The sequence below is a fragment of the Salmo salar genome, unplaced genomic scaffold (assembly GCF_905237065.1).
Source record: "Salmo salar unplaced genomic scaffold, Ssal_v3.1, whole genome shotgun sequence".
NCBI lineage: Eukaryota > Metazoa > Chordata > Actinopteri > Salmoniformes > Salmonidae > Salmo > Salmo salar.
The window spans coordinates 75,229-95,000 of record NW_025548634.1 but is presented as its reverse complement, the minus strand read 5'-3'; the positions used below and the strand labels follow the sequence as shown (position 1 = coordinate 95,000).

Sequence of the window (19,772 nt, the reverse complement as noted above, 5' to 3'; positions counted from 1 at the left end):
GGTCTGTCTGTCTAGTGGTCTACCAGATCTGTATGGAGGTAGGAGGGGGGTCTGTCTGTCTAGTGGTCTACCAGATCTGTATGGAGGTAGGAGGGGGTCTGTCTGTCTAGTAGTCTACCAGATCTGTATGGAGGTAGGAGGGGGGTCTGTCTGTCTAGTGGTCTACCAGATCTGTATGGAGGTAGGAGGGGGTCTGTCTGTCTAGTGGTCTACCAGATCTGTATGGAGGTAGGAGGGGGTCTGTCTGTCTAGTGGTCTACCAGATCTGTATGGAGGTAGGAGGGGGGTCTGTCTGTCTAGTGGTCTACCAGATCTGTATGGAGGTAGGAGGGGGGGTCTGTCTGTCTAGTGGTCTACCAGATCTGTATGGAGGTAGGAGGGGGGTCTGTCTGTCTAGTGGTCTACCAGATCTGTATGGAGGTAGGAGGGGGTCTGTCTGTCTAGTGGTCTACCAGATCTGTATGGAGGTAGGAGGGGGTCTGTCTGTCTAGTGGTCTACCAGATCTGTATGGAGGTAGGAGGGGGGTCTGTCTGTCTAGTGGTCTACCAGATCTGTATGGAGGTAGGAGGGGGTCTGTCTGTCTAGTGGTCTACCAGATCTGTATGGAGGTAGGAGGGGGGTCTGTCTGTCTAGTGGTCTACCAGATCTGTATGGAGGTAGGAGGGGGGTCTGTCTGTCTAGTGGTCTACCAGATCTGTATGGAGGTAGGAGGGGGTCTGTCTGTCTAGTGGTCTACCAGATCTGTATGGAGGTAGGAGGGGGGTCTGTCTGTCTAGTGGTCTACCAGATCTGTATGGAGGTAGGAGGGGGGTCTGTCTGTCTAGTGGTCTACCAGATCTGTATGGAGGTAGGAGGGGGTCTGTCTGTCTAGTGGTCTACCAGATCTGTATGGAGGTAGGAGGGGGTCTGTCTGTCTAGTGGTCTACCAGATCTGTATGGAGGTAGGAGGGGGGTCTGTCTGTCTAGTGGTCTACCAGATCTGTATGGAGGTAGGAGGGGGGTCTGTCTGTCTGTCTAGTGGTCTACCAGATCTGTATGGAGGTAGGAGGGGGGCTGTCTGTCTGTCTAGTGGTCTACCAGATCTGTATGGAGGTAGGAGGGGGTCTGTCTGTCTGTCTAGTGGTCTACCAGATCTGTATGGAGGTAGGAGGGGGTCTGTCTGTCTAGTGGTCTACCAGATCTGTATGGAGGTAGGAGGGGGGGTCTGTCTGTCTAGTGGTCTACCAGATCTGTATGGAGGTAGGAGGGGGGTCTGTCTGTCTAGTGGTCTACCAGATCTGTATGGAGGTAGGAGGGGGTCTGTCTGTCTAGTGGTCTACCAGATCTGTATGGAGGTAGGAGGGGGTCTGTCTGTCTAGTGGTCTACCAGATCTGTATGGAGGTAGGAGGGGGTCTGTCTGTCTAGTGGTCTACCAGATCTGTATGGAGGTAGGAGGGGGGGTCTGTCTGTCTAGTGGTCTACCAGATCTGTATGGAGGTAGGAGGGGGTCTGTCTGTCTAGTGGTCTACCAGATCTGTATGGAGGTAGGAGGGGGTCTGTCTGTCTGTCTAGTGGTCTACCAGATCTGTATGGAGGTAGGAGGGGGGTCTGTCTGTCTAGTGGTCTACCAGATCTGTATGGAGGTAGGAGGGGGTCTGTCTGTCTAGTGGTCTACCAGATCTGTATGGAGGTAGGAGGGGGTCTGTCTGTCTAGTGGTCTACCAGATCTGTATGGAGGTAGGAGGGGGTCTGTCTGTCTAGTGGTCTACCAGATCTGTATGGAGGTAGGAGGGGGGTCTGTCTGTCTAGTGGTCTACCAGATCTGTATGGAGGTAGGAGGGGGTCTGTCTGTCTAGTGGTCTACCAGATCTGTATGGAGGTAGGAGGGGGGTCTGTCTGTCTGTCTAGTGGTCTACCAGATCTGTATGGAGGTAGGAGGGGGGTCTGTCTGTCTAGTGGTCTACCAGATCTGTATGGAGGTAGGAGGGGGTCTGTCTGTCTAGTGGTCTACCAGATCTGTATGGAGGTAGGAGGGGGTCTGTCTGTCTAGTGGTCTACCAGATCTGTATGGAGGTAGGAGGGGGGTCTGTCTGTCTGTCTAGTGGTCTACCAGATCTGTATGGAGGTAGGAGGGGGGTCTGTCTGTCTAGTGGTCTACCAGATCTGTATGGAGGTAGGAGGGGGTCTGTCTGTCTAGTGGTCTACCAGATCTGTATGGAGGTAGGAGGGGGTCTGTCTGTCTAGTGGTCTACCAGATCTGTATGGAGGTAGGAGGGGGGGGGTCTGTCTGTCTGTCTAGTGGTCTACCAGATCTGTATGGAGGTAGGAGGGGGTCTGTCTGTCTAGTGGTCTACCAGATCTGTATGGAGGTAGGAGGGGGGTCTGTCTGTCTAGTGGTCTACCAGATCTGTATGGAGGTAGGAGGGGGTCTGTCTGTCTAGTGGTCTACCAGATCTGTATGGAGGTAGGAGGGGGGTCTGTCTGTCTGTCTAGTGGTCTACCAGATCTGTATGGAGGTAGGAGGGGGGGTCTGTCTGTCTAGTGGTCTACCAGATCTGTATGGAGGTAGGAGGGGGTCTGTCTGTCTAGTGGTCTACCAGATCTGTATGGAGGTAGGAGGGGGTCTGTCTGTCTGTCTAGTGGTCTACCAGATCTGTATGGAGGTAGGAGGGGGGTCTGTCTGTCTAGTGGTCTACCAGATCTGTATGGAGGTAGGAGGGGGTCTGTCTGTCTAGTGGTCTACCAGATCTGTATGGAGGTAGGAGGGGGGTCTGTCTGTCTAGTGGTCTACCAGATCTGTATGGAGGTAGGAGGGGGGTCTGTCTGTCTAGTGGTCTACCAGATCTGTATGGAGGTAGGAGGGGGTCTGTCTGTCTGTCTAGTGGTCTACCAGATCTGTATGGAGGTAGGAGGGGGTCTGTCTGTCTAGTGGTCTACCAGATCTGTATGGAGGTAGGAGGGGGGTCTGTCTGTCTAGTGGTCTACCAGATCTGTATGGAGGTAGGAGGGGGTCTGTCTGTCTGCAGTGGTCTACCAGATCTGTATGGAGGTAGGAGGGGGTCTGTCTGTCTGTCTAGTGGTCTACCAGATCTGTATGGAGGTAGGAGGGGGGTCTGTCTGTCTAGTGGTCTACCAGATCTGTATGGAGGTAGGAGGGGGGTCTGTCTGTCTAGTGGTCTACCAGATCTGTATGGAGGTAGGAGGGGGTCTGTCTGTCTAGTGGTCTACCAGATCTGTATGGAGGTAGGAGGGGGTCTGTCTGTCTAGTGGTCTACCAGATCTGTATGGAGGTAGGAGGGGGGTCTGTCTGTCTAGTGGTCTACCAGATCTGTATGGAGGTAGGAGGGGGTCTGTCTGTCTGTCTAGTGGTCTACCAGATCTGTATGGAGGTAGGAGGGGGGTCTGTCTGTCTAGTGGTCTACCAGATCTGTATGGAGGTAGGAGGGGGTCTGTCTGTCTGTCTAGTGGTCTACCAGATCTGTATGGAGGTAGGAGGGGGGTCTGTCTGTCTAGTGGTCTACCAGATCTGTATGGAGGTAGGAGGGGGTCTGTCTGTCTAGTGGTCTACCAGATCTGTATGGAGGTAGGAGGGGGTCTGTCTGTCTAGTGGTCTACCAGATCTGTATGGAGGTAGGAGGGGGTCTGTCTGTCTAGTGGTCTACCAGATCTGTATGGAGGTAGGAGGGGGGTCTGTCTGTCTTAGTGGTCTACCAGATCTGTATGGAGGTAGGAGGGGGGGTCTGTCTGTCTAGTGGTCTACCAGATCTGTATGGAGGTAGGAGGGGGTCTGTCTGTCTGTCTAGTGGTCTACCAGATCTGTATGGAGGTAGGAGGGGGGTCTGTCTGTCTAGTGGTCTACCAGATCTGTATGGAGGTAGGAGGGGGTCTGTCTGTCTGTCTAGTGGTCTACCAGATCTGTATGGAGGTAGGAGGGGGGTCTGTCTGTCTAGTGGTCTACCAGATCTGTATGGAGGTAGGAGGGGGTCTGTCTGTCTAGTGGTCTACCAGATCTGTATGGAGGTAGGAGGGGGGTCTGTCTGTCTAGTGGTCTACCAGATCTGTATGGAGGTAGGAGGGGGGGTCTGTCTGTCTAGTGGTCTACCAGATCTGTATGGAGGTAGGAGGGGGGTCTGTCTGTCTAGTGGTCTACCAGATCTGTATGGAGGTAGGAGGGGGGTCTGTCTGTCTAGTGGTCTACCAGATCTGTATGGAGGTAGGAGGGGGGTCTGTCTGTCTAGTGGTCTACCAGATCTGTATGGAGGTAGGAGGGGGTCTGTCTGTCTAGTGGTCTACCAGATCTGTATGGAGGTAGGAGGGGGTCTGTCTGTCTGCAGTGGTCTACCAGATCTGTATGGAGGTAGGAGGGGGTCTGTCTGTCTGTCTAGTGGTCTACCAGATCTGTATGGAGGTAGGAGGGGGGGTCTGTCTGTCTAGTGGTCTACCAGATCTGTATGGAGGTAGGAGGGGGGTCTGTCTGTCTAGTGGTCTACCAGATCTGTATGGAGGTAGGAGGGGGGTCTGTCTGTCTAGTGGTCTACCAGATCTGTATGGAGGTAGGAGGGGGTCTGTCTGTCTAGTGGTCTACCAGATCTGTATGGAGGTAGGAGGGGGTCTGTCTGTCTAGTGGTCTACCAGATCTGTATGGAGGTAGGAGGGGGGTCTGTCTGTCTAGTGGTCTACCAGATCTGTATGGAGGTAGGAGGGGGGTCTGTCTGTCTGTCTAGTGGTCTACCAGATCTGTATGGAGGTAGGAGGGGGTCTGTCTGTCTAGTGGTCTACCAGATCTGTATGGAGGTAGGAGGGGGTCTGTCTGTCTAGTGGTCTACCAGATCTGTATGGAGGTAGGAGGGGGGGTCTGTCTGTCTAGTGGTCTACCAGATCTGTATGGAGGTAGGAGGGGGGTCTGTCTGTCTAGTGGTCTACCAGATCTGTATGGAGGTAGGAGGGGGGTCTGTCTGTCTAGTGGTCTACCAGATCTGTATGGAGGTAGGAGGGGGTCTGTCTGTCTAGTGGTCTACCAGATCTGTATGGAGGTAGGAGGGGGGTCTGTCTGTCTAGTGGTCTACCAGATCTGTATGGAGGTAGGAGGGGGTCTGTCTGTCTGTCTAGTGGTCTACCAGATCTGTATGGAGGTAGGAGGGGGTCTGTCTGTCTAGTGGTCTACCAGATCTGTATGGAGGTAGGAGGGGGTCTGTCTGTCTGTCTAGTGGTCTACCAGATCTGTATGGAGGTAGGAGGGGGTCTGTCTGTCTGTCTAGTGGTCTACCAGATCTGTATGGAGGTAGGAGGGGGTCTGTCTGTCTAGTGGTCTACCAGATCTGTATGGAGGTAGGAGGGGGTCTGTCTGTCTAGTGGTCTACCAGATCTGTATGGAGGTAGGAGGGGGTCTGTCTGTCTGTCTAGTGGTCTACCAGATCTGTATGGAGGTAGGAGGGGGGTCTGTCTGTCTAGTGGTCTACCAGATCTGTATGGAGGTAGGAGGGGGTCTGTCTGTCTAGTGGTCTACCAGATCTGTATGGAGGTAGGAGGGGGTCTGTCTGTCTAGTGGTCTACCAGATCTGTATGGAGGTAGGAGGGGGGGTCTGTCTGTCTAGTGGTCTACCAGATCTGTATGGAGGTAGGAGGGGGGGTCTGTCTGTCTAGTGGTCTACCAGATCTGTATGGAGGTAGGAGGGGGGTCTGTCTGTCTAGTGGTCTACCAGATCTGTATGGAGGTAGGAGGGGGTCTGTCTGTCTAGTGGTCTACCAGATCTGTATGGAGGTAGGAGGGGGGTCTGTCTGTCTGTCTAGTGGTCTACCAGATCTGTATGGAGGTAGGAGGGGGTCTGTCTGTCTAGTGGTCTACCAGATCTGTATGGAGGTAGGAGGGGGGTCTGTCTGTCTAGTGGTCTACCAGATCTGTATGGAGGTAGGAGGGGGGTCTGTCTGTCTAGTGGTCTACCAGATCTGTATGGAGGTAGGAGGGGGTCTGTCTGTCTAGTGGTCTACCAGATCTGTATGGAGGTAGGAGGGGGTCTGTCTGTCTAGTGGTCTACCAGATCTGTATGGAGGTAGGAGGGGGTCTGTCTGTCTAGTGGTCTACCAGATCTGTATGGAGGTAGGAGGGGGGTCTGTCTGTCTAGTGGTCTACCAGATCTGTATGGAGGTAGGAGGGGGTCTGTCTGTCTAGTGGTCTACCAGATCTGTATGGAGGTAGGAGGGGGTCTGTCTGTCTGTCTAGTGGTCTACCAGATCTGTATGGAGGTAGGAGGGGGTCTGTCTGTCTGTCTAGTGGTCTACCAGATCTGTATGGAGGTAGGAGGGGGTCTGTCTGTCTGTCTAGTGGTCTACCAGATCTGTATGGAGGTAGGAGGGGGGTCTGTCTGTCTGTCTAGTGGTCTACCAGATCTGTATGGAGGTAGGAGGGGGGTCTGTCTGTCTAGTGGTCTACCAGATCTGTATGGAGGTAGGAGGGGGGGTCTGTCTGTCTAGTGGTCTACCAGATCTGTATGGAGGTAGGAGGGGGTCTGTCTGTCTAGTGGTCTACCAGATCTGTATGGAGGTAGGAGTGGGGTCTGTCTGTCTGTCTAGTGGTCTACCAGATCTGTATGGAGGTAGGAGGGGGTCTGTCTGTCTAGTGGTCTACCAGATCTGTATGGAGGTAGGAGGGGGGTCTGTCTGTCTAGTGGTCTACCAGATCTGTATGGAGGTAGGAGGGGGGTCTGTCTGTCTGTCTAGTGGTCTACCAGATCTGTATGGAGGTAGGAGGGGGGTCTGTCTGTCTAGTGGTCTACCAGATCTGTATGGAGGTAGGAGGAGGGGTCTGTCTGTCTAGTGGTCTACCAGATCTGTATGGAGGTAGGAGGAGGGGTCTGTCTGTCTAGTGGTCTACCAGATCTGTATGGAGGTAGGAGGAGGGGTCTGTCTGTCTAGTGGTCTACCAGATCTGTATGGAGGTAGGAGGGGGGGTCTGTCTGTCTAGTGGTCTACCAGATCTGTATGGAGGTAGGAGGGGGTCTGTCTGTCTAGTGGTCTACCAGATCTGTATGGAGGTAGGAGGGGGGTCTGTCTGTCTAGTGGTCTACCAGATCTGTATGGAGGTAGGAGGGGGGTCTGTCTGTCTAGTGGTCTATCAGATCTGTATGGAGGTAGGAGGGGGGTCTGTCTGTCTAGTGGTCTACCAGATCTGTATGGAGGTAGGAGGGGGGTCTGTCTGTCTAGTGGTCTACCAGATCTGTATGGAGGTAGGAGGGGGGTCTGTCTGTCTGTCTAGTGGTCTACCAGATCTGTATGGAGGTAGGAGGGGGGTCTGTCTGTCTGTCTAGTGGTCTACCAGATCTGTATGGAGGTAGGAGGGGGGTCTGTCTGTCTAGTGGTCTACCAGATCTGTATGGAGGTAGGAGGGGGGTCTGTCTGTCTAGTGGTCTACCAGATCTGTATGGAGGTAGGAGGGGGGTCTGTCTGTCTAGTGGTCTACCAGATCTGTATGGAGGTAGGAGGGGGGGTCTGTCTGTCTAGTGGTCTATCAGATCTGTATGGAGGTAGGAGGGGAGTCTGTCTGTCTAGTGGTCTACCAGATCTGTATGGAGGTAGGAGGGGGGTCTGTCTGTCTGTCTGGTGGTCTACCAGATCTGTATGGAGGTAGGAGGAGGGGTCTGTATGGGGGTAGGAGGGGGGGTCTGTCTGTATGGAGGTAGGAGGAGGGGTCTGTATGGGGGTAGGAGGGGGGGGTCTGTCTGTATGGAGGTAGGAGGAGGGGTCTGTATGGGGGTAGGAGGGGGGTCTGTCTGTATGGAGGTAGGATGGGGGGGTTAGTACTAATGTCAGACGTTTAGAGGTGGCTTATAGTAGAGAAATGAACATTTAAAACAGCTCTGGTGGACATTCCTACAGTCAGCATGCCAGTTACACGCTCCCTCAGAACTTGCAGCCCATTTCTCAGCTTAAGTTAACAGATTTTGATGGTGATTTATTGAACTAATCTAACTGCTAACAGTGAAGATGATGATGATGATGATGATGGGGTAATAACCTGAATTCCTAGGATCCCATAGCAACCGTCACCTCGGTAACCAGTAAACCCAAAAGCAAGTGGAGGCCGCTGCCCCTGGACACAGTGGTGAGGCCATACGCCCTATCTATCTATCTATCTATCTATCTATCTATCTATCTATCTATCTATCTATCTATCTATCTATCTATCTATCTATCTATCTATCTATCTATCTATCTATCTATCTATCTATCTATCTATCTATCTATCTATCTATCTATCTATCTATCTATCTATCCATAAACACACTGACACACACTCACTTCCTGTCTATTGACCAATGGTCTGCCTGTGTTGTTGTCTGGTCCAATAGGAAATGGAGAAGCTGGTTTCCAGGAAGTTGAGAATCGGCGCCAAAGAGACCATGAAGATCGCTGAGAAACTATACACACAGGGGTGAGGGTTTCCCCTAATCCCTACTCCCTAAACCCTAGTCCCTAAACCCTAGTCCCTAAACCCTAGTCCCTAAACCCTAGTCCCTAAACCCTAGACCCTAAACCCTAGACCCTAGTCCCTAAACCCTAGTCCCTAAACCCTAGACCCTAAACCCTAGACCCTAAACCCTAGACCCTAGTCCCTAAACCCTAGACCCTAAACCCTAGTCCCTAAACCCTAGACCCTAGTCCCTAAACCCTAGACCCTAAACCCTAGACCCTAAACCCTAGACCCTAGTCCCTAAACCCTAGTCCCTAAACCCTAGTCCCTAAACCCTAGACCCTAAACCCTAGACCCTAGTCCCTAAACCCTAGACCCTAGTCCCTAAACCCTAGTCCCTAGACCCTAGACCCTACTCCCTAAACCCTAGTCCCTAAACCCTAGACCCTAGACCCTAGTCCCTAAACCCTAGACCCTAAAACCTAGACCCTAGTCCCTAAACCCTAGACCCTACTCCCTAAACCCTAGACCCTACTCCCTAAACCCTAGTCCCTAAAGCCTAGACCCTAAACCCTAGACCCTAGTCCCTAAACCCTAGACCCTAGTCCCTAAACCCTAGTCCCTAAACCCTAGACCCTAGACCCTACTCCCTAAACCCTAGTCCCTAAACCCTAGACCCTAAACCCTAGACCCTAGTCCCTAAACCCTACTCCCTAAACCCTAGACCCTAGTCCCTAGTCCCTAGTCCCTAAACCCTAGTCCCTAAACCCTAGTCCCTAAACCCTAGTCCCTAGACCCTAAACCCTAGACCCTAAACCCTAGACCCTAGTCCCTAAACCCTAGTCCCTAGACCCTAGACCCTAAACCCTAGACCCTAGTCCCTAAACCCTAAACCCTAGACCCTAGTCCCTAAACCCTAGTCCCTAAACCCTAGACCCTAGTCCCTAAACCCTAGACCCTAAACCCTAGATCCTAAACCCTAGACCCTAGTCCCTAAACCCTAGACCCTAAACCCTAAACCCTAGACCCTAAACCCTAGACCCTAGACCCTAAACCCTAGACCCTAGTCCCTAGACCCTAGTCCCTAAACCCTAGACCCTAAACCCTAAACCCTAGTCCCTAAACCCTAGTCCCTAAACCCTAAACCCTAGACCCTAAACCCTAGACCCTAAACCCTAGACCCTAGTCCCTAAACCCTAGACCCTAAACCCTAGACCCTAAACCCTAGACCCTAGTCCCTAAACCCTAGTCCCTAAACCCTAGACCCTAAACCCTAGACCCTAGTCCCTAAACCCTACTCCCTAAACCCTAGACCCTAGTCCCTAAACCCTAGTCCCTAAACCCTAGTCCCTAAACCCTAGTCCCTAAACCCTAAACCCTAGACCCTAAACCCTAGACCCTAAACCCTACTCCCTAAACCCTAGACCCTAGTCCCTAAACGCAAGACCCTAAACCCTACTCCCTAAACCCTAGACCCTAGTCCCTAAACCTTAGACCCTAAACCCTAGTCCCTACTCCCTAGACCCTAAACCCTAGTCCCTAGACCCTAAACCCTACTCCCTAGTCCCTACTCCCTAGACCCTACTCCCTACACCCTAGACCCTACTCCCTAGACCCTACTCCCTAGACCCTACTCCCTAGACCCTAGACCCTAAACACTTGACCCTACTCCCTAAACCCTAGACCCTAAACCCTAGACCCTACTCCCTAGACCCTACTCCCTAAACCCTAGACCCTACTCACTAAACCCTACTCCCTTAGTGGGGGACGTTAGTGGAGGACGTTAGTGGTTAGTGGGGGCGTTAGTGGGGGGCGTTAGTGGTTAGTGGGGGACGTTAGTGGGGGACGTTAGTGGTTAGTGGGGGCGTTAGTGGGGGCGTTAGTGGTTAGTGGGGAACGTTAGTGGGGACGTTAGTGGTTAGTGGGGGCGTTAGTGGTTAGTTGGGGACGTTAGTGGGGACGTTAGTGGTTAGTGGGGACGTTAGTGGTTAGTGGGGGCGTTAGTGGGAGGCGTTAGTGGTTAGTGGGGGACGTTAGTGGGGGCGTTAGTGGAGGGCGTTAGTGGGGGCGTTAGTGGTTAGTGGGGACGTTAGTGGGGACGTTAGTGGAGGACGTTAGTGGTTAGTGGGGACGTTAGTGGTTAGTGGGGAACGTTAGTGGGGACGTTAGTGGTTAGTGGGGACGTTAGTGGTTAGTGGGGGCGTTAGTGGGGGCGTTAGTGGTTAGTGGGGACGTTAGTGGGGGCGTTAGTGGTTAGTGGGGGCGTTAGTGGGGGACGTTAGTGGTTAGTGGGGGCGTTAGTGGTTAGTGGGGGCGTTAGTGGTTAGTGGGGGACGTTAGTGGGGACGTTAGTGGTTAGTGGGGGCGTTAGTGGCGGGCGTTAGTGGAGGGCGTTAGTGGTTGGTGGGGGCGTTAGTGGTTAGTGGAGGGCGTTAGTGGGGGCGTTAGTGGGGACGTTAGTGGTTAGTGGGGGGCGTTAGTGGTTAGTGGGGGACGTTAGTGGGGGACGTTAGTGGAGGACGTTAGTGGAGGACGTTAGTGGTTAGTGGGGACGTTAGTGGAGGACGTTAGTGGTTAGTGGGGGCGTTAGTGGGGACGTTAGTGGTTAGTGGGGAACGTTAGTGGTTAGTGGGGGCGTTAGTGGGGGACGTTAGTGGAGGACGTTAGTGGTTAGTGGGGGGCGTTAGTGGAGGACGTTAGTGGGGGACGTTAGTGGAGGAACGTTAGTTGTTAGTGGGGGCGTTAGTGGGGGCGTTAGTGGTTAGTGGGGACGTTAGTGGTTAGTGGGGGGCGTTAGTGGGGACGTTAGTGGGGAACGTTAGTGGTTAGTGGGGGCGTTAGTGGGGGCGTTAGTGGTTAGTGGGGAGCGTTAGTGGTTAGTGGGGAACGTTAGTGGGGGCGTTAGTGGGGACGTTAGTGGTTAGTGGGGGGCGTTAGTGGGGGGCGTTAGTGGTTAGTGGGGACGTTAGTGGTTAGTGGGGGCGTTAGTGGAGGACGTTAGTGGTTAGTGGAGGACGTTAGTGGGGGCGTTAGTGGGGACGTTAGTGGTTAGTGGGGGCGTTAGTGGTTAGTGGGGGACGTTAGTGGGGGCGTTAGTGGGGGACGTTAGTGGTTAGTGGGGACGTTAGTGGGGACGTTAGTGGTTAGTGGGGGCGTTAGTGGTTAGTGGGGGCGTTAGTGGAGGACGTTAGTGGTTAGTGGAGGACGTTAGTGGGGGCGTTAGTGGGGACGTTAGTGGTTAGTGGGGACGTTAGTGGGGACGTTAGTGGGGACGTTAGTGGTTAGTGGGGACGTTAGTGGGGGCGTTAGTGGGGACGTTAGTGGTTAGTGGGGACGTTAGTGGTTAGTGGAGGACGTTAGTGGGGGCGTTAGTGGGGGCGTTAGTGGTTAGTGGAGGACGTTAGTGGTTAGTGGAGGACGTTAGTGGAGGACGTTAGTGGGAGACGTTAGTGGTTAGTGGGGAACGTTAGTGGAGGATGTTAGTGGAGGACGTTGGTGGTTAGTGGAGGACGTTAGTGGGGGACGTTAGTGGGGGGCGTTAGTGGTTAGTGGGGGACGTTAGTGGTTAGTGGAGGACGTTAGTGGGGGACGTTAGTGGTTAGTGGGGGCGTTAGTGAGGGACGTTAGTGGTTAGTGGGGGCGTTAGTGGGGACGTTAGTGGGGACGTTAGTGGAGGACGTTAGTGGAGGGACGTTAGTGGGGACGTTAGTGGTTAGTGGGGGCGTTAGTGGAGGGCGTTAGTGGAGGACGTTAGTGGTTAGTGGAGGACGTTAGTGGGGGCGTTATTGGGGGCGTTAGTGGAGGACGTTAGTGGGGGCGTTAGTGGTTAGTGGGGGACGTTAGTGGAGGACGTTAGTGGAGGGCGTTAGTGGAGGGCGTTAGTGGGGGCGTTAGTGGGGGCGTTAGTGGAGGGCGTTAGTGGGGGACGTTAGTGGTTAGTGGGGGACGTTGGTGGTTAGTGGGGACGTTAGTGGGGACGTTAGTGGTTAGTGGGGGCGTTAGTGGAGGACGTTAGTGGTTAGTGGAGGACGTTAGTGGTTAGTGGAGGACGTTAGTGGGGGACGTTAGTCGGGGACGTTAGTGGTTAGTGGGGGACGTTGGTGGTTAGTGGGGGCGTTAGTGGTTAGTGGGGGGATGTTAGTGGTTAGTGGGGACGTTAGTGGTTAGCGGGGGCGTTAGTGGGGGGCGTTAGTGGGGGATGTTAGTGGTTAGTGGGGGCGTTAGTGGGGGCGTTAGTGGGGACGTTAGTGGTTAGTGGGGGCGTTGGTGGTTAGTGGAGGGCGTTAGTGGTTAGTGGGGGCGTTAGTGGGGGCGTTAGTGGTTAGTGGGGACGTTAGTGGGGGCGTTAGTGGTTAGTGGGGAACGTTAGTGGTTAGTGGGGGCGTTAGTGGAGGACGTTAGTGGGGGCGTTAGTGGGGGGCGTTAGTGGAGGGCGTTAGTGGGGGCGTTAGTGGGGACGTTAGTGGAGGGCGTTAGTGGGGACGTTAGTGGTTAGTGGGGGACGTTAGTGGTTTTGGGGATGTTAGTGGAGGAACGTTAGTGGAGGGCGTTAGTGGTTAGTGGGGGGCGTTAGCGGGGGCGTTAGCGGGGGCGTTAGCGGGGACGTTAGCGGAGGACGTCAGTGGAGGACGTCAGTGGGGGCGTTAGTGGGGAGCGTTAGTGGTTAGTGGAGGATGTTAGTGGGGGACGTTAGTGGGGACGTTAGTGGTTAGTGGAGGGCGTTAGTGGTTAGTGGGGGCGTTAGTGGTTAGTGGGGGACGTTAGTGGAGAACGTTAGTGGTTAGTGGGGGACGTTAGTGGAGGGCGTTAGTGGTTAGTGGGGACGTTAGTGGTTGGTGGGGGCGTTAGTGGTTAGTGGGGGCGTTAGTGGAGGACGTTAGTGGTTAGTGGAGGACGTTAGTGGGGGACGTTAGTGGTTAGTGGGGGATGTTAGTGGTTAGTGGGGGCGTTAGTGGGGGCGTTAGTGGAGGACGTTAGTGGTTAGTGGAGGGCGTTAGTGGTTAGTGGGGGCGTTAGTGGGGGCGTTAGTGGTTAGTGGGGGACGTTAGTGGGGGCGTTAGTGGTTAGTGGGGGCGTTCGTGGTTAGTGGGGGGCGTTAGTGGGGGCGTTAGTGGTTAGTGGGGACGTTAGTGGTTAGTGGGGGGCGTTAGTGGAGGGCGTTAGTGGTTAGTGGAGGACGTTAGTGGGGACGTTAGTGGTTAGTGGGGGATGTTAGTGGTTAGTGGGGGCGTTAGTGGGGGGCGTTAGTGGGGGACGTTAGTGGAGGGCGTTAGTGGTTAGTGGAGGGCGTTGGTGGTTAGTGGGGGCGTTAGTGGGGGACGTTAGTGGTTAGTGGGGGCGTTAGTGGGGGACGTTAGTGGTTAGTGGAGGGCGTTAGTGGTTAGTGGGGGACGTTAGTGGGGGACGTTAGTGGGGGACGTTAGTGGTTGGTGGGGGGCGTAAGTGGAGGGCGTTAGTGGTTAGTGGGGGCGTTAGTGGGGGCGTTCGTGGTTAGTGGGGACGTTCGTGGTTAGTGGGGGCGTTAGTGGTTAGTGGGGACGTTAGTGGTTAGTGGGGGCGTTAGTGGAGGGCGTTAGTGGGGGGCGTTAGTGGTTAGTGGGGGCGTTAGTGGTTAGTGGGGGCGTTAGTGGGGGACGTTAGTGGGGGCGTTAGTGGTTATTGGGGGCGTTAGTGGGGGCGTTAGTGGAGGACGTTAGTGGTTAGTGGGGGACGTTAGTGGGGGACGTTAGTGGTTAGTGGGGGCGTTAGTGGTTATTGGGGGCGTTTGTGGGGGCGTTAGTGGTTAGTGGGGGCGTTAGTGGAGGGCGTTAGCGGGGGCGTTAGCGGGGGGCGTTAGCGGGGGCGATAGTAGGGGCGTTAGTGGGGGCGTTAGCGGGGGCGTTAGCGGGGGCGTTAGCGGGGGGCGTTAGTGGGGGGCGTTAGTGGTTAGTGGGGGCGTTAGTGGGGGCGTTAGTGGAGGGCGTTAGTGGTTAGTGGGGGCGTTAGTGGAGGGCGTTAGTGGTTAGTGGGGGCGTTAGTGGTTAGTGGGGGCGTTAGTGGTTAGTGGGGGCGTTAGTGGGGGACGTTAGTGGAGGATGTTAGTGGTTAGTGGGGGACGTTAGTGGTTAGTGGGGGACGTTAGTGGTTAGTGGGGGACGTTAGTGGGGGACGTTAGTGGGGGACGTTAGCGGGGGGCGTTAGCGGGGGACGTTAGCGGGGGACGTTAGTGTCGCAGGTCTGTTAACATGTTCCCCAGGCTTTTAATCATCTTTCTGTTAACAAGTTCCCCAGGCTTTTAATCATCTTTCTGTTAACAAGTTCCCCAGGCTTTTAATCATCTTTCTGTTAAAGTCCCCAGGCTTTTAATCATCTTTCTGTTAACAAGTTCCCCAGGCTTTTAATCATCTTTCTGTTAACTAGGTCCCCAGGCTTTTAATCATCTTTCTGTTAACTAGGTCCCCAGGCTTTTAATCATCTTTCTGTTAACAAGTTCCCCAGGCTTTTAATCATCCTTCTGTTAACTAGTTACCCAGGCTTTTAATCATCTTTCTGTTAACAAGTTCCCCAGGCTTTTAATCATCCTTCTGTTAACAAGTTCCCCATGTTTTTGGGAAGTAGGAGAGTGAAACCTGGGCGTCCCAGGATGCCTGTGTATATACTGTATGTTCATCAGTTGTAGAGATAGTGTGTGGTAATATTTTTCTCTCTCTCTCTGTGTGTGTGTGTGTGTGTGTGTGTGTGTGTGTGTGTGTGTGTGTGTGTGTGTGTGTGTGTGTGTGTGTGTGTGTGTGTGTGTGTGTGTGTGTGTGTGTGTGTGTGTGTGTGTGTGTGTGTGTGTGTGTGTGTGTAGGTTAATCAGTTATCCGCGGACAGAGACCAACATGTTTCCTAAGGACCTGGCCCTGGGCCCCCTGGTGGAGCATCAGACACACAGCCCCGCCTGGGGGCCCTTCGCTAGAGGGGTGATGGAGCAGCCAGGGGGTCCCAACCCACGACAGGGCACCAAGACAGATCAGGCTCATCCCCCTATACACCCCATCAAGTACACCAGCACACTACAGGTATATATATATATATACATACACACTACAGGTATATATATATACACCATCACACTACAGGTATATATATACATACACACTACAGGTATATATATATACACCATCACACTACAGGTATATATATATACACCATCACACTACAGGTATATATATATATACACCAACACACTACAGGTATATATATATATACCAACACACTACAGGTATATATATATACACCAACACACTACAGGTATATATATATACACCAACACACTACAGGTATATATATATATATATATACATACACACTACAGGTATATATATATATACACCAACACACTACAGGTATATATATACACCAACACACTACAGGTATATATATACACCAACACACTACAGGTATATATATATATATATACATACACACTACAGGTATATATATATTTACACCATCACACTACAGGTATATATATATATACCAACACACTACAGGTATATATATACACCAACACACTACAGGTATATATATATATACACCGACACACTACAGGTATATATATATACACCAACACACTACAGGTATATATATATATATATATATACACCAACACACTACAGGTATATATATATATACACCAACACACTACAGGTATATATATATACACCATCACACTACAGGTATATATATATACACCATCACACTACAGGTATATATATATATACACCAACACACTACAGGTATATATATATATACCAACACACTACAGGTATATATATACACCAACACACTACAGGTATATATATATATATATATATACATACACACTACAGGTATATATATATATACACCATCACACTACAGGTATATATATATACACCATCACACTACAGGTATATATATATATACACCATCACACTACAGGTATATATATATACACCAACACACTACAGGTATATATATATATATACACCAACACACTACAGGTATATATATATATATATATACACCGACACACTACAGGTATATATATATATATACACCAACACACTACAGGTATATATATATACACCAACACACTACAGGTATATATATATATACACCAACACACTACAGGTGTATATATATATATATATATACACCAACACACTACAGGTATATATATATATACACCAACACACTACAGGTATATATATATATATACACCAACACACTACAGGTATATATATATACACCAACACACTACAGGTATATATATATACACCAACACACTACAGGTATATATATATATATACACCAACACACTACAGGTATATATATATATACATACACACTACAGGTATATATATATATATACACCATCACACTACAGGTATATATATATATATATATACACCAACACACTACAGGTATATATATATACACCAACACACTACAGGTATATATATATATACACCAACACACTACAGGTATATATATATATACACCAACACACTACAGGTATATATATACACCAACACACTACAGGTATATATATATACACCAACACACTACAGGTATATATATACACCAACACACTACAGGTATATATATATATATATACACCAACACACTACAGGTATATATATATATATATACACCAACACACTACAGGTATATATATACACCAACACACTACAGGTATATATATATATATACACCAACACACTACAGGTATATATATATATATATACACCAACACACTACAGGTATATATATATACACCAACACACTACAGGTATATATATATATACACCAACACACTACAGGTATATATATATATACACCAACACACTACAGGTATATATATACACCAACACACTACAGGTATATATATATATACACCAACACACTACAGGTATATATATACACCAACACACTACAGGTATATATATATATATATATACACCAACACACTACAGGTATATATATATATATATACACCAACACACTACAGGTATATATATACACCAACACACTACAGGTATATATATATATATATATACACCAACACACTACAGGTATATATATATATATACACCAACACACTACAGGTATATATATATATACACCAACACACTACAGGTATATATATATATACACCAACACACTACAGGTATATATATATATACACCAACACACTACAGGTATATATATATATACCAACACACTACAGGTATATATATACACCAACACACTACAGGTATATATATATATACACCAACACACTACAGGTATATATATATATACACCAACACACTACAGGTATATATATACACCAACACACTACAGGTATATATATATATATACACCAACACACTACAGGTATATATATATATATACACCAACACACTACAGGTATATATATATACACCAACACACTACAGGTATATATATATACACCAACACACTACAGGTATATATATATACACCAACACACTACAGGTATATATATATATATATATACACACTACAGGTGTATATATATATATATATATATATATACACCAACACACTACAGGTATATATATATACACCAACACACTACAGGTATATATATATACACCAACACACTACAGGTATATATATACACCAACACACTACAGGTATATATATATACACCAACACACTACAGGTATATATATACACCAACACACTACAGGTATATATATACACCAACACACTACAGGTATATATATACACACAACACACTGCAGGTATATATATATATATATACACCAACACACTACAGGTATATATATATATATACACCAACACACTACAGGTATATATATATATACACCAACACACTACAGGTATATATATATACACCAACACACTACAGGTATATATATATAACACCAACACACTACAGGTATATATATATACACCAACACACTACAGCTATATATATATATACACCAACACACTACAGGTATATATATATATATACATACACACTACAGGTATATATATATATATATATATATATACACCATCACACTACAGGTATATATATATATACACCAACACACTACAGGTATATATATACACCAACACACTACAGGTATATATATATATATACACCAACACACTACAGGTATATATATATATATATACACCAACACACTACAGGTATATATATATACACCAACACACTACAGGTATATATATATACACCAACACACTACAGGTATATATATATACACCAACACACTACAGGTATATATATATATATATACACCAACACACTACAGGTATATATATATATATACACCAACACACTACAGGTATATATATACACCAACACACTACAGGTATATATATACACCAACACACTACAGGTATATATATACACCAACACACTACAGGTATATATATATATATACACCAACACACTACAGGTATATATATATATATATATATACACCAACACTCTACAGGTATATATATATACACCAACACACTACAGGTATATATATATATACACCAACACACTACAGGTATATATATATATATATATACACCAACACACTACAGGTATATATATATACACCAACACACTACAGGTATATATATAACACCAACACACTACAGGTATATATATACACCAACACACTACAGGTATATATATACACCAACACACTACAGGTATATATATACACCAACACACTACAGGTATATATATATATATATACACCAACACACTACAGGTATATATATATAACACCAACACACTACAGGTATATATATATATATATATACACCAACACACTGCAGGTATATATATATATATACACCAACACACTACAGGTATATATATATATATATATATACACCAACACACTACAGGTATATATATATACACCAACACACTACAGGTATAAAATATATATACACCAACACACTACAGGTATATATATATATACACCAACACACTACAGGTATATATATACACCAACACACTACAGGTATATATATACACCAACACACTACAGGTATATATATACACCAACACACTACAGGTATATATATATATACACACTACAGGTGTATATATATACACCAACACACTACAGGTATATATATATATACACCAACACACTACAGGTATATATATATATATATACACCAACACACTACAGGTATATATATACACCAACACACTACAGGTATATATATATACACCAACACACTACAGGTATATATATATACACCAACACACTACAGGTATATATATATACACCAACACACTACAGGTATATATATATACACCAACACACTACAGGTATATATATATACACCAACACACTACAGCTATATAT

At 48.4% G+C, this 19,772-nt stretch overlaps 1 protein-coding gene across 1 annotated transcript in view; it reads left to right on the top strand.

Moving 5' to 3' along the window:
- The window catches only part of LOC106598105 (DNA topoisomerase 3-alpha), an 81,164-nt gene that overhangs the window by 12,842 nt on the left and 48,550 nt on the right, over window positions 1-19,772 (top strand). Inside the window, exons 9-11 of the mRNA XM_045712602.1 lie at window positions 8,005-8,079; window positions 8,327-8,409; window positions 15,218-15,428. Coding sequence (XP_045568558.1) covers window positions 8,005-8,079; window positions 8,327-8,409; window positions 15,218-15,428 — 369 coding nt within the window. The remainder of the gene's footprint in view (window positions 1-8,004; window positions 8,080-8,326; window positions 8,410-15,217; window positions 15,429-19,772) is intronic.